This window comes from Arachis ipaensis, chromosome B2, assembly GCF_059453495.1.
Source record: "Arachis ipaensis isolate K30076 ecotype BB chromosome B2, ASM5945349v1, whole genome shotgun sequence".
Taxonomy (NCBI): domain Eukaryota; kingdom Viridiplantae; phylum Streptophyta; class Magnoliopsida; order Fabales; family Fabaceae; genus Arachis; species Arachis ipaensis.
In genome coordinates this window covers 17,831,678-17,847,980 of record NC_142437.1, presented here as the reverse complement: position 1 = coordinate 17,847,980, position 16,303 = coordinate 17,831,678, and the positions used below count along the sequence as shown (strand labels likewise).

At 39.0% G+C, this 16,303-nt stretch overlaps 2 protein-coding genes across 2 annotated transcripts; one reads left to right on the top strand and one right to left on the bottom strand.

The window, feature by feature from the left end:
* Positions 1 to 1,173: 1,173 nt before the first annotated feature.
* Positions 1,174 to 16,282, bottom strand: LOC107626959 (uncharacterized). The gene is made up of 3 exons (XM_016329841.2): positions 15,694 to 16,282; positions 2,091 to 3,083; positions 1,174 to 1,994 (listed from the first exon to the last, which is right to left on the bottom strand). Exons 1-3 carry the CDS (start codon positions 16,280 to 16,282, stop codon positions 1,174 to 1,176), a joined length of 2,403 nt encoding a protein of 800 aa, XP_016185327.2.
* On the top strand, positions 4,207 to 8,137 carry LOC107626960 (protein FAR1-RELATED SEQUENCE 5-like). The gene is made up of 5 exons (XM_016329842.2): positions 4,207 to 4,320; positions 5,437 to 6,182; positions 6,270 to 6,667; positions 7,008 to 7,909; positions 8,006 to 8,137. Exons 1-5 carry the CDS (start codon positions 4,207 to 4,209, stop codon positions 8,135 to 8,137), a joined length of 2,292 nt encoding a protein of 763 aa, XP_016185328.2.
* Positions 16,283 to 16,303: the final 21 nt, after the last annotated feature.

The window sequence follows — 16,303 nt, the reverse complement described above, 5'->3', positions numbered from 1 at the left end:
ATACCTCATCGGTCGCTTCCGGAGGGTTCGTCTCTGTTGACTCTAGTAGAAGTGTAGGTGGACGCGGAGTTCTTAATAGTCAAAATCCTAACCGTGTTGACATGGAACCACTACATGAAGATGCTAACCCACTAGAGCAAGAGACTAATGCGTATCTAGTAGATGAACCGGATGACGAGGACGATCATGATGAGGACGAAATAGAGGAGTTTGATGAGGATGAGGAATCCCGCAATGATGGTATCATGCTCGATACTTTGCTTTACATGTTTGATTTGGTATTCATTTTGTGTTCATTAGCGGTATCCATGTTGGTTTGAATTGGTATTCATTTTGTGTTCATTAGCGGTTTCCATGTTGGTTTGGATTGGTTTTCATTTTGTGTTCATTAGCGTTATCCATGTTGGTTTGAATTGGTTTTCATTTTTTGTTCATTAGCGGTGTCCATGTTGGTTTGAATTGGTTTTCATTTTGTTAATTTGTATACAGGGAGGTCACAAACTCCGGAGGACAAAGGCAAAGGTTACAATCTGAGGATTGATCCACCACGTCGCAGCGCTAGCCGCTACACGCCATCTGTGTTCAAAAAGGCTGCAAAAAAATGCAAGAACTTCGTGAAAGACGTTAAGTGGGCAATGAGAAAGTAATTGTGGTGTAATACTCTAATTGATGCTTTAGAAAATGTGGATAATGTTTACAATTCGTTGTATGTGTTGTTGATTACGTATGCAGGACTTGTTCTATTTAGGGTTTAGGGTTATTATGCATTAATAATGATCTGGACTATGCTTTGTATTAGTAGATGGTTTGTATAGGGAATTTATGCATTAATAATGATCTGGACTATGATTTGTAATAGTTGATGGTTTGTATTAGAAAATGTGGACTATTATTAATTTGGACTATGGACTATGTATTAGTAGATGGTTTGTATAGGGAATTTATGTATTAATAATTTGGACTATGGACTATATATCAGTACTTATTATGTTTAGAGAATTTATGTATATTTAAACATATTGCAGCGATTAAATATGTGGATTATGTAGTACTTCATTTCATACTATAAAATGCTACAGATGGAGAGTAATGCTACAGCAACAGGTTACATATATCATACTTGCTTAACTCAAATGGACAACAGATAACAAACCAAATATCTATAAGAGTCTACTACTGATCTCTGTTGGCATTTGCACCACGCTGCTGACGGCATCTGCCACGACTGTGTCCCTCAGCTCCACATATCGTACATCGCCTAGGCCGACGTAGCATTCGCGTGTCCATCTCATTCAAGAAGCGCGTCATTTTTGGCCGACCTTTCCCGACGCGTCTCAGGTATAGATTTGGGATGAACCGAGGACCGTTATAAGCAGGCCACGTAGTGGGGTTACCAAGTGGCCTAAACCTTGCTCGGTACACCCGCCGAACTTGGTCCATCTTATACACATCATGAACATACACTTGCCAATCTAGTCGCTGGTTGGCACAACATGCAAACACATGTCGACAGGGGATCCGGTCCACCTGAAACTCACCACAGTCACATCGAAGGCCACGTAGGTCCACCGCAAACTCCAGTCCACTTGGCATCTCACGCACCTCAAAGACCTCATTCCGCCGATCAAAGCAACTAACCTGAATGTTTCCTGATGCAACTTGATTTGCATGCAACTTCGAGGTCACGACATCAGAAAACACATGGCCAGCATTAATCCGGGCTTCCGCCTCTGCTCTTTTTCGGGTAAACAACTCGTTCAGCCTGTAGAATGTTGCCTTCACAAGGGCAGTCACGGGGAGATTGCGTGCGCCCTTCAAAACTGAGTTGATGCATTCCACCAGATTTGTCGTCATATGACCCCATCGATATCCACCATCAAATGCCAACGCGTACTGTTCCCGGGGGATTCGGTTTAACCAGTCAGTGTATGCCTCTCCCCGTTCTCGTAAACGTTGGTAACGCACCTCGTACTCCCGCACCGTCCTCGAATATCCTGCCGGATATAAAGAAATATTTAAAACAATATAGGTCAACACACGAATTGAATGGAAATCTGATACTAAATAAGTTAAACTTTTATGAGTGTTACCTATGTTGACGACCAGTTTCTGTAAATACGGCGCCTTGAATTTTCTCAGAAAATTCGACTCTATATGCCTGATGCAAAACATATGAAAGGCTCTTGGAGGTGACCAAGCCCCGTTACTCCTTTCCACAGCCGCATTTATGGATTCGTGACGGTCGGATATCAGTCCCACACCATCCCGAGTGACAACATGCTGACGGAGGTTACTCAGAAAAAAGTGCCACGCATCTGAAGTCTCCCCCTCGACAATTGCAAATGCAATTGGGACGATGTTGTTGTTACCATCCTGTGACACCGCCACTAGTAGACAACCCTTGTACTTTCCGTATAAGTGAGTCCCATCCACCTGGACAACTGGCTTACAATGTCTGAAAGCTCTAATGCAAGGGTAATAACTCCAAAAGACACGATGCAATACCCGAATATCAGTCACCAAGTCGTCACCTTGGTATGCAGGCATAGTCTCAAAATGAACAACAGCTGACGGCTCCTTCTGACACATGGCTTCAAACCATATAGGCAACGCTTCGTACGATGCCTCCCAACCTCCGAATATTTGTTCAACCGCCTTTTGCTTAGCCAACCATGCTTTCTGATAACTAACAGTGTAGTTGAACTTCGATTGCGCCTCTGCTATAACTGATTTTACCTTTAAGGCGGGGTCAGCTTCAACCAACGGCTTAATTGCTTCTGCAATCGTGGTCGAATCCAGCTTTGAATGATCCTGAGAAATTGTGGCTCTGGTGCATGTGTGACTGCCATTATACCTCCTTATAACCCAACAGTACTTCCGGCTGATCATGCTAACCCGAATAAGCCAATCACACCCTGACCCATACTGTGTACACTTCGCATAAAATGTCAATGGCTCAGACTCATACACCCGGTAATCTACGCTTCTTCGTATAGTATACTCTTTTATCGCTTTAATAACAGCTTCCCTAGAACTGAATTCCATCCCAACGGCAAATTCACCATCTGCAAGAAAAGGAATTTCTGCCACCCGGACAGCCATGCAACCAAATTAGAAAACACACATATTTAAACATTCGAATATATAGGTAACACGAATTTTTACTGCATCAATTACAATAAAACCCTACAAACTATTCATATTTATGTAATACCCTAACGAAAACCTATTCCAGTTCAACTAATCTACTAACAGATACTAATTTTAATTTAACTAATTTACTAGTTATATTTACTTAATTTACTAATAAATTTCTATTTATCCTGACTTAATTTTAATTTAACTGTATTTAACCAATTTAACAAATTTTAATTTAACTCACTTACTCATATTGAGTTAATAACTTTCAACGTACCCAATTTTAACCAAACTAATTTACTCGTTATATTCACTTAATCAAACAATAAATTCCTATTTAAATTGATTTCATTTTAATATATCTAAATTTAACCAACTTAACATTTTTTAATCTATGGAACTTACTTATACGGACTAAACTTAATAACTTCCAACATAACAAATTTTATTTACACTAATTTGCTACTTATTTATTTACTCAATGTACCGATAAATTCCTCCTTATACTGACTTAATTATAATTTAATTACATTTAACCAACTTAACGATTTTTATTGAAACTAATTTACGTATATTTACTTAATAAAATCCAATTTAACCAATTTCATTTTTATTGATCCACTAATAAATTTCAAGCTATAATTATTTAATCTACTAATGTAACTAATAAATAAAGAGAAAGTATGTGGAACCAAAAGGGGATCAGCCAAAAAATAAACAAAACCACATCATGCTTAATTAATTTAATTTTATTTAATTTTTAATATTTGGAATTAATTGCCGTATCAAATTTGAAACCACCCCTTCACTAACAAGTTGCAACAACCCAAAATACACTCCTGGATATACGGAACATCTCATCAAGCCCGAATCAAGGTTTCTCTTCTCCTTGGTGGTGCAATTCATCGTTACTCCAATGGATCATTGACGGCGCAGATTAGAAAACTTCTTATCGCGGCGGCTACGGTGTATGGTTTGGAATTGGTTACATCAGCTACGTTAACCTCATACAGTCCAACAATCAAATACAAGGCTACATTGGATCACTTCCGTTAGAGAGCATCTTTCATGGCGGTTTCACCCACTGAAGGAGGATCGATTAGTACATTGACTAATCCAACTCAAGGCGATGAACAATTCAGTGCGGGTGTTCCAGTCATTCAAGAACAAGAAGGGTGGAAGGTATACTTCATAAGCTTCTACTTGGTTTTTGTAAATTTTGAAACAGGCTGGTAGTTTAAGCATTGTTATTCATGCTAATTAGAATTTTTTTTACTTCAAAAAGATGTGTGATGCAATGTTCTGTGATGGTTTTCATATGACCCATTCATTATATAGTCAGGAATGTTCTTGGCGTGACCAGGTTTCAATGCACTATCTTGGTTTTCATATGACCCATTCACTGTGTTAATGTTTTAATATGATGATAACATGCTTTGATTTCAAACTTCACTTACTTTTTTAGAGTAGGATACATCAATTTGGCACATAAATCCAATATAGTATAACTTAATTAGTTAGTGCAACAAATTTCTACCATATCTTTTCCTTGAGACTCAACAGGATATTATGAACATAAAACTATATATCTGTGAAAATATTTCACCTAGCAGAAAGTTGCTAAAAAAGATATGGTGCATCCAAGCTTCTTATTAGCATAGGAAAATATACTTGAACAACAAGTGAGAGTTTGGCAACAGCAAGTTCATCGATAAACGATTCCAATGATAACACATATCCTGGAGAGAAGGCGTCTAGTGTAGTAAATTTAATAAAACTTTATTAGTATAAAATTATACTGAAGTCTATACCAAGTAGATTGTTTGTATAAAACTTTATTAGTATAAAATTTAATAAAACTTTATTAGTGTAAAACTTTATTAGTATAAAATTATACTGAAGTCTATATCAAATCCTAAAAGAGGAGACTAAATGGAATGAATTTCGATAGCACAACAATGATTGTTTTTGAAATCAGTAAAATTTTCAAAATGTTATGAACTTATATGGTTGAAAATAGTAGAAGGAAAAAAGTAGATTGATGATTGTACACTTTCTATTAGTTCAAATTTCATCTCTAGTTTTATCATATACATATTTCACTGAAATGATTACCAGGTTAATATATAAAGGTGTTTTACCGATTGTAAACATATCAATTCTGTGTAGATATTTTTTTAAAATTCAAAAAGCTCGTTTAATTGAGATATTGTTATAGTATCCTAAGAATATTTGTTAATTACTTACTGTGTTAGGGCCAGTATAATTCGTATTTAATTTTGTGTATTGACGTTACAGTTGCCAGATCATAGTGGCATAGGCGAAGAGGAGATTCCAGTCGTAGGAATGAATTTTGGTTCGTTGCCTCTCGCACAGAAATTTTATGCAAATTATGCAAAGAAAGTTGGGTTCGTTACTAAAATCAGGAACACGAATTTCGACATGACGCGGAAGGAGTCAAAGATACCGGTTAATCAATCTATCTACTGCACGCGAGAAGGTTATCGAGAGTCTAGGGTGAATGCAGCAACTCGAGCAAACAGGATTACAGCCACGAGATGTAGAGCAAGGATGTATGTTGTCCTGGACAAGGAGAATGAATGTTGGGTTGTGTCTAGATTAGAATTGAGGCATTCTCACCCCTGTTCGTCTAAGAAAGCTGTCCACTATCATGAATACCGAGAGCTGACCATGCATGCTAAGTGTGTCATTACGGATAACGACGAGGCTGGAATAAGGCCCAACAAGACGTATCTAGCACTGGCAAACGAGGTTGGTGGGTCCGCAAACCTGGGTTTTTCTGAAAAGGATGTCAGAAATTACATCACATGCAATCTCCGATGCTCCGATGACAATGAGGACTTCCAGGGGATGATGAATTATTTCGTTCGAATGAAGGAGATCAATCCCAACTTCTTTTATGCAATAGATGTTGACGATGCTAATAAATTTAGAAGCGCACTTTGGGTAGATGCTAGGTGCAGGGCTTCTTATGAATACTACGGAGATGTGGTGTCGTTTGACACCACATACAGAAGAAACAGGTCTGTATTTGTATTTGTGAATTGCAAGAGCAGTTATTTCTTAAATTTCTCTTGTTGGCTCACAGTTGTTTTTTGCTCTTTTCACAGGCATGGTCTGCCGTTTGCATCCTTTGTAGGTGTAAACCACCATGGGAAGTCCACTCTTCTTGGCTGCGCTTTACTTGGCAGCGAGGAGATCCCTAGTTTTGAGTGGGTGTTCACGCAGTGGGTGAGATGCGTCGGGACTGCACCAAAGGGGATTATCACTGACCAGTGCAAGGCGATGACTGGTGCTATTAGGAATGTCCTACCTGACACTGTCCACCGATGGTGCATCTGGCACATGAAGAAATCTCAATTCAAGCTTGGTGGATACGCTAGGTACGGAGAACTGAGTGCAATGATGAGTCACATTGTGTGGAATTCTCCTTCGACTGAATCATTCGAGTCTGATTGGGCTAGTTTCATCAAACATTTTAACTTAGGCAAGAACAGATGGTTAGCAGGTAAGTGATTGTTAACTAAATCCCGAATCTGTTGGTTTCTAGTTATCTATTTATTCACCCCATGTTATTAGTCCCACCTTGATTCCGTTCGTATTGTTTTTATCAGAAATGTAGAATAGTTTTCTAGCTCTAACGACAGTGGATGGTCCTTTCAGTATGTAAACAGATGTTTTTTTTCATAGTGTGTACGGATGTTTTTAGAATTTATGTTATCAACGAGTTAGAAGTGAGCCCATCATGTTGTTCATAAGCAGCACTCTTATGCATTTTTTTTTGGCAGACCTTTACGCAAATCGACGGAAGTAGGTTCCAATTTTTTTCAAGAGTCAATTTTGGGCAGGCATGAGGAGTACACAGCGTAGTGAAAGTATGCATGCATTTTATGGTGGATACCTGCATTGCAAGAGTGGGTTGGTTCAGTTCGTCCATGAATATGACAATGTCCTTGGAACCAAAGAGCAAAAGGAGCTAGAAGATGATGCTGCGGACTCGAAAGGGGTCATCCCATGCATAGGGAGCACGGGCATTGAGAGACAATTTCAGCAGGAATACACCAGTAGTATGTTCAGGAGTCTTCAACTGGAGGTAAGAAAAAAAACTGATTGCGTGGTTCGATCAATTGAACAAAACGGAGATACGATTTCTATTACAGTGGACGAACAAAAGGTATTCTGGGGGAAGCCGGTTTATCATACTTTCAGGGTCGACTTTGACCCTTTGAGTCGAAAGGGTCAGTGTGAGTGCAACAAGTTTGAATCCGTTGGTGTTTTGTGTTGCCACACCCTTGCGGTCTGGTCATACTACAGAGTTGACATTGTACCGAGCTGCTATGTTCTTCCTCGTTGGAGTAAGAATCTCATCCGCAAGCACACTTACATCAAGAGTAGCCATGACGTGGCTCGGAGTGATGAAAGCAACAACTTGTTCAGGCATCTGTGTTCAGAGTTCTATAACGTTGCGCAGGAGTTTGTTGCTTGTGATGAGGAAGCAGCTATCTTGCGAGCTGCCATTTGGGATGCAAAGTCCAAGCTGATTGATTACCGTGCCAGCATCCGGAGGACTATTGTTGCTGCGTCTCAGAATACCGTGCCCACACAGAGCACAGGCGGAGCGATTTTGCATGACATACAGGGACCCTCAAGAGTCAAAACCAAAGGACGGCCTAGGGGTAAGAGACTTGGAGCAGAGTTGGACAAGTCAATTAAGAAATCAATGCAAAAAAGGAATAAGAGATCACACCCGGTATGTGTTAGAAGTGGCTAATATGAAATATTTTTTGTCACGCAATGGTGTTTTTTATTAATTTATGTTGTTTTGTTTGTGTTGTGCATCTTGTAGGATGAGGTTGACCTTCCGTCAGATAATGATCATCATGGGCCCCTTAATAAAGGAATTGAGGATTCTACAATGTGGAACTCATCGGATGGTGGCGGATTCATGCACCTGTTGAATTCTTTTAGGCATATATAGATAGGTTTCTTTTTTTTGCTTTTTGGTCTCATTCTTTACATACAGCGTAATAAACTAGGCAATTTAAATCTGCCGTGAAAATGTAGCAAGAGAATTTAAAAAAAAAAGGACACAAATGCATTAATATATCAATGCAGTGCACGCAGTCGGTAATGTACAACGAAATCATACACAAAACCATCCATTTTACAATGAGAAGAAACATCCGAGTCCCTACAATAGACAACATCCACCTAAAATTGTAACTACTGTAGCCTTATCAAGACATTAGTTCGTGCAATGCATTAATTTCCAGCAATTTCACGATTCAAGCATTACAAAACAGTGAGAAACAATTAAAGAACACCTACATTTAGTTAACACCACGCGAGTTAATACACATAACTGCCACTTAAGCATAGACATGACCAGAAGGGTTATGTACAACGATTAGAGTTCAGTCATTATTATCAATGTCCAATGACTTGCTTAATGAACTAGTGACAACACTAACTTGGAAAAACATTGCTTGAGAATCCTGAAATGACTGATATATGAGACCTGCTAACGAGTAACTAACAAAACATGAGCCACTCACTCATCAACGAAATACTAACAAGTTCAAATGCGTTGAACATGACAAAACATAAAACAAATCCAATACCATCCAATTTACAATGAGAAGAAACATCCGAGTCCCTACCTAAGACACCATCCACTTAAAATCACAACCAATGTTGAGGTGATCAGGACCGAAGTCCGCGCAATACATTAATTTCCAGCAACTTTAGAATTCCAGCTGTAGATAGAAAATGATATAAAAATAAGGAACAACTCCATTTAGTTAACACCACGAGAGTTAATGGAAAGCAGTGCCACTTAAGCATAGACATGACCAAAAGGGTTATATACACCGATCAGAGATCACTCAATATTATCAACATGCAATGACTTGCTTAATGAACTAGTGACATCACTAGCTTGGAAAATCATTGCTTGTGAATCCTGAATTAGCTAACTCATGAAACTTACTGACTAATATCTAACTAAACATAAACCACTCAGACATCAACTAAGTATTCACAATTTCAAAGGCTTTTAACATGCCAAAACATAAAACAGATCCAGAACCATCTAATTTACGGAGTAACAGAAACATCCTAATTCCCATCTCAAGCACCATCCACTCAGAGGTTTACTTCCGTTGTCTTCCCCCCTTCCTCGGCTTTCTTGTGGGTAACCCCGCACGCTGCAGCATGCTTTTCGTGCTCGGTGCTGTGAAAGGTGATCTCACAGCCTTAGACTTTTTCCTAGGCTGGTTTCGGCGCACATTATTGCTTTCCAATGCATGCAGTGCCTTGCCAATATCTGAATTATGAGGACCCATCACTATGTCTAGAATGATCTCCTTCCTAAACTCCTGTAGAACGTCCTGCATGGCAATTACGCGTTGGTGGGTAATTTTAATAACGAGAAAGAAATTGACTACAAATGGTTTCAACCTAATTGTTATGACATATTTAAATTCACCTGATCCCAATGCTGCAATGGTTTATCTAAACCCCAAAACTGCATGAACTTGATGATGAAAACACCACAATCACAGCTATATGTACAAACACAGAATATTAAGTTCAACCATGATATCGTTATCAAGTGAAGTGCTACTGATAGAATTTTCTTAGGTGAATTTTTAACTTACCCGTTATCCTGTTGTGGGACGCTAGCATTGAATATAGGCAGGCCGTTCTCCGTGTGCTTGTATGCGGGCATACAGATTTTCGCCATATCTTCAATGAGTCTCCCCTGAAAATTAGCAACACGTTAGGACTCATACTGTTTCAATTACTAAGTCTAACGGCGGAGTAATTGGTTATGGGCCTGGACCTACCGCATATGCATGTATTTTTAGCCTTTCATCGTTAGGCTTTCCTGTATTAATACTATCCAGCACCCACAGCCTTTTTTGAGTAATCTCAAAGGCATACAGCCACCAATGACGATCGATACAGACGGGGGCAAACCACTATGATGGAAGCAGCAATGTAAATTTAAATAATCAAGTTAGTCACCAAATAGATACAGCCAACGAAATCTCAATTAAGCACACGCTAATTCGAATGCCCTTGACATGAAAACTATAAACCAAAATCAGAATCATCCAATTCACAATTAAAAGGAACATCCTATTGCCTATTCACACGAAACATCCTAGTAATAAACACCAGGTTGTAAGCACGTAGACTAAAACATCAAACTTCAAGCGTTAGCTAATACAAGACACATACAGTTTTTTTCATCTAGGCAATTAACTTACCCATTTTCGCAAGGAAGCTGATATCTTGTCAAAAACCATAGAGTCATCACCGAAGTGAGGACCTAGCCCAACATAACTAACGGTGGGTACCTCCCTGAAGGAATCCAAGTTCCTCTTATGCAACACAGTTTCCTGTTAAAAAAGGCACTATTTAGGTTCCAATCTAAAATCATTATCGATAAGAAACCGCAAATTTCTGCATACCAAAATTCCGGGAGGAATACAGTAAAACTCATCCTTAAACCGCAACGAGTCTGAGTCATTAAAGGTTGAACACATCCAATGAACGATCTGAAAAAAAAAGGTTTAATCTTCGTTAGGGTCATCGAGACTATCCAGGATAAATATTAAGAAACATATTCATTATATCAGTGTGTTAGTATGTTATACTTACGTTGCTGTTGACCCAGTGTCGGGGCAGCAGTGAGCAGATGTCCTCTCGGACTAATGATAGATGCTGCCTTCCTTCATAGGACGCCAAAACCTGACTTTGATCCAACGATATATTGGCCGCCCATCGTCGCAGTCGCTCCTCATCATCCTCATCAATCTTTCGCCCTTTGAGAAGTGGATGCACCTTTATAGGAGTACATTGGGTATAATTCTGTTCTGTCCCAGTATTGCCCAGTGAGATTCTCTTGCTTGGTGGGCTAGGAGTCATGCAAGGCATATTGGATGGCATCATGGTCTGCAGTGGCCTTGTATTCTGCAGTTGCTCAAAGTGTTGCCATATTCGTTCACTCTCAGGATCTCGGTTGGACAGAAAATCGGGATTACTGCAAGCAACTTAACCGATGTTAGAGAAATGGCAGTTGTGTACGGATACAATCCATAAATTACTAACAAGTAAAATAAACCACAAAAAGAAATGGTTTTAATTAGGAGACTTGCCCGTCGAACTCCCATTCTTCATGTTTCACTAGCGCAACAGAGAGTGTTCCTGCATCAGGAGCCACAGAGAAAGGTGTTTCATGTGTTCCGTTATCCTGATTGAGGTTGCCTTCTTCTGGTTCGGCACTTGATTTTTTTTGGTCAACTCCCTGGTTATAGAGTCGGCACATCCGCTTGGCAAGAGGCTCATTCTCCTCATCATCATCTGTACTGATTGGGATATCCTTTTCCTCAGATTTCTTTGGAGTCGACGTACATGATCGGTCCTTGTTAGCCCTCCCCTCTTTTGGCGCAATGCCCTTGCTAGGCTGTTTTACATAAAACGAATAATTTGTGTTAAGAAACATCCAAATACATTCACAATACCTTAGTAAACTTAATCAAAACTAGTTGATGATTTAAACCGTATACAACAATACTCGTATACTCACCCTTGGGGTAGTTTTGGATCGTTCTTCGCGCGGTGAACTTCTTGTTGTTGGAGATGAAGATGTTGTGCGTCCCCTTGTACGTATTTCCTTTGATACCTGCTTACTCTCTCCACCGACTGACCTCCTCTGTTTGAAGCAATAGCATGAACCCAAATTAACAATGGCGAAGTCAGCTTGTTAAAGTGCGAAAGCCTAAAAACGTTCTTACCCTTGACGGCAGGGAATGCTTTCGCCCACGCTTCTGTGGTTCTTTTTTCACCGGTTTCCTCCTCGCCTGTGGTGACTGGCTCTTTATGTCATCACCCCCCCCATGTCTAGTCAAAAGGCGCCCCTGAATTAAGAAACAAAGAGAATCAACTATCAGAATCAAACCCCAAAGCACAACCAAACCACAATCCAGTAATAGCAAAATTAAAAAATAAATCTCAAACAAACTGGAATAGCGACATCTGCCTAGCACAACTGACAACAAAGACGCAATAATAGAAAACTTCTGAAGTGGTCGGATATGCAGCTCCGACTTAAATTACTGGATAAATTAACTGATTACGAGATATAAATGAGTACCTCAGATAAAATATATTGCGCCTTCTTTTCAAGTCTCTCTGAGGTCCACGCATTAAGCCACGGCTCCGGCTCATGACAGTTGTCGAGCACACCGTATTGCATCCGCTGAAAATAGAGTATCTAATGCGAGGATGGGCCCAGTTAAAGTTATACACAACAGAAAACCACAGTTAGCATCAGTTAACATTCAAGACTTTGTAAGGCTCGAAATTATTTGTTATATAGCAACGGGACATAGAATTTGTGCCAGTAAACATACAGATAAAATCATACGATGAACCATATAAAATTAGTGAACAGAGAGTCAAGTAATTCAGTAACATATCATTATATGACATACAAATAACAGTACTGGAGTCTAACCTCTCCAAAGTAATGTATATGAAATTAAATTTATACAAGTGATGATATTCATTAAAAAAAAACTAATTTATTAATGGGCATTGTGTCCTACCAGCATGACGAACATGCAGCCTTCACATGTTTTGTTCCCTTTTAGCTTATACTTCTCCACTGCGTTATCGAACCACTTTAGAATTTCCAACGGCCAGTTGAACCTCCGTGGATCAGAAACATCTAACACGGGGTAGATGTGCCATGGAGAAAGTACCTGTTGAGTAGTTGGGCACAGGAACATCTTCATCACCACCAGTATGAAATATCTTCTGAACTCCATCCTATCTGTTTCTGTGGCCATTGGACAGCTATAAACCAAATCCCGGAGCTCGGTTGTTTTCCGTCTATGGAACCGATTTTTGATGGCGACGTGGGATGCATTACTGTCATCAAATGCTGGAAATGGATCCCCTACAAAATATTCATGCGTTATTCCATGTTAATATGTAAGCATAAGCAGAGCTATTTATACGAGGACGCCTACTCAGGAATAGTTAAACAATGTAGCAGAAGTTACCTCCGGATGGAATGCCGAAAACTTTCCCGATTAACTCGGCATTGAGGCGAATGTTGCCGATGTCTAGTATAAAAGTTCTCGGCTTAACTTGGTACGACTCAGCTAGGTGAACCATGATGGGTTGCTTTACCGACCAATTTGGAACAAGCCTCAGGAATCCAAAACCAATCAGATCAATCTCCGCAAGCTTGTCAGCGGAATTATTTTTCGACAGCGTGCTCAACATATCATGGATGTAGCTGGGCGAGCACCGGGACTCTAACAATTTCTGGTAATTGTCACAGTAGCAGTAAGCCAAACGTAATGTATTGACCGAATGGTAAAAACGGAATGATAGACCACATTTTACCTTTTTCCCCATGTTGGATGGGTTTCACTTCAAATCAATCCTGCTGAGGTATCACAAGAAATAGCCCCTCAAAACTGTATATAGGAAAATAGCAACAATTTTACCATCCAAATTACAGTCAATTCAAAAAATAAATGAAGAAAAACAGCTAGTTGATTAGTGATTATTAAAATCTTATTAGAAGTTGATGTGCCTAGAATTATGGATATTCTCTACTAATTAACAATGCCTTCAAGGTATATCCAAACCAACCACCGATGTAGTATATAACTTCAATATTAATGGTGCCACTGATTTATAATGACCAAAATAAATAAAAATCATTCTAGAATATCAATCAATTCTGATTGTGTAAAAAAAAATAAAAAAAAATAATTATTATTGTATTATATCTTCTCACTGATAATAGCTTATATCGACCAAGACATGATGTTTCTTAATGGAAATAAAGTGCAGAACAAATGTTTATTAACATATTTTGTGATAATCAAATAAAATTGAAAACATGACATCTTTCATCTAATCAAGTTGTCACAATATGGAAGTTCTGATTGTGTTGGCATAACTAATAGGAGGAAGAGCACTATTGGATTCATATAACTTCAGGGTCCCTAGTTTGGCAATAATCTCCAATTTTATTAAAGTAAAAATTTTTGGCAACTAGTCATTATTAGAAGGATGCAGAACCAGTGTGAGATTGAATAAAATTTCCCGTACTTCCAAGAACGTGTCAAAATCTGAATTAAAGCAAAAACAATCTATATATTCTATTCCAACACCGAAACTCACATTTAATTTCACACTATATTTTTCAGAATGCAGAACCTTTTAAATCCATTTACTAGTTGCGGCAAGGAAGTCGCATTGTAATCACTAATTTCTGTTCACGCGTAGAGATGGACATATACATAATGAACCAGCTTTTTTAAAAAGTAAAAAAGAACAATCTAATGTTATTTCTTCCACTTTCTTCTTGTTTCAAAACAAACCAGTGAATTTTTTTTTTAATGTAACACATCATTCATTCAAGTAAAAATTATACAATCATAAATAACATCAACAAAACATCCACTCAAATATCCACAATTATTCAAAAACAATGTCACGTAATTTAGCAATATCAAAGAACATCTCATATGAACATCTAGCCTGTAACAACTACAATTGTAATATCCAACCCAATATTAAAAGCTGCATCCAATCTCTACCAAATGCAATAAGCGAGCAAAACATCAACAACAGAAGATTTCTTATTGAAGTCATGTTATACTTTTGAGAGTTTAATTAGAATCAATCCAATTTCAATTAGAAATCAATCAAGGGACCTACTTGTCAAGAGGATTCTACAAGACTCCAGAAACAGGGGACACATGCAGCTGATGTTTTTGCCTAGGACCAGTTATGCCCCAAAATGGTGCCACCTGAGCTGCTCAACCAGTAAAAGAACATCCATTTGATTTGGAACTCACACGCACCACTTCAATAAAACACTGTTTAATTCCCTTTTAGAAACATGCATAGGAAGTCAAAGGGAACATATACCATACCTAACAATTAGTGTGATGCGCGGATTGCTTCCAAGGAGCTTCGGCGGCGCCGGGATAACCCACATGCAAAAGTAGCACGGCGTCGTTCTTCTTCCCGAGTCTGGAGGCGCGACGGTCGGTTCTGCTAGGCGCGGTGTTGTATCGCCTGCAGAAGTCAGGGAAGACGGTTGCTATGGGTTAGCTTCAGTGGGGTCGTGGTGCCCGGAGAAGGGAGGGGAGAGGGTTGCGCGATGTTTCCGGAGGCGTGGCGCGGGTGTGTAGAATTTTGAAATTCTGAGTGGTAAAACGGTGAAAAGATGTAGGGTTTTTTCAGGAATGGGTGAATCTGGTTTACCTGAGTCATATCTGGATGTTGCTGATGACAATTGGGCTATTGGGTCCCATCCCAGATAGCCTTTTGGCTGGATTTTGGCTGATGTGGTTTTGGTTCCCTAGTAATTCTCATAAATAAATATTAACTGATTGGGTATATTTTCAAAGCTAACTTAGCTACTTGGTCCAGCTATCAACATAAATTAATAAAAAATTCTAATCTTTCATATAAATACGGAGAATTACATACCTGCATTGTTATAATCCGGAAACTCTGGAACATGCATGGCTTCCAAATCCAATACTCGCATGAATGATGGCTCCTCAAATGGGACATCGTTTGCCAGTGCAGTTGCCACATCAGACACATCCGGAGCCATAGCTCCGTCACCTTGAACCTCATCTCCATCTGGACCAACAACTTCGTAGTTGCTTTCGAACTCTTCTTCACTATCGCTATTGTAATCCTCCTGTAGAATATTCCGATCGGCCTCAGATTGCTCAAACTCAACATACAACTCGATGAACGAGAGTTGACTCCGATTTTCAATATACATGGAAAACATATCTTGCATGCTCGCTTCATCCGTTACATATTTGGTTTGAAACTGGACGAATCCACCAAACACTTGTATAGGATTTCTGTATAGAATACATGATATCCTTCTTGCTCTCTCAGACTGAATTTTTTCACAGATCACACCTTTGAGCTCTTCAAATGAGATTAAAAAAGGAATCACCAACTCTAACGGATTTTCACAAACAAATTTTACTCCTTCAGATGTTTGTAATAAAATCTGACCAAAATAATAAACCTTCAATAACACTCTATCACTCATTTTTCACAATCACATTATCAA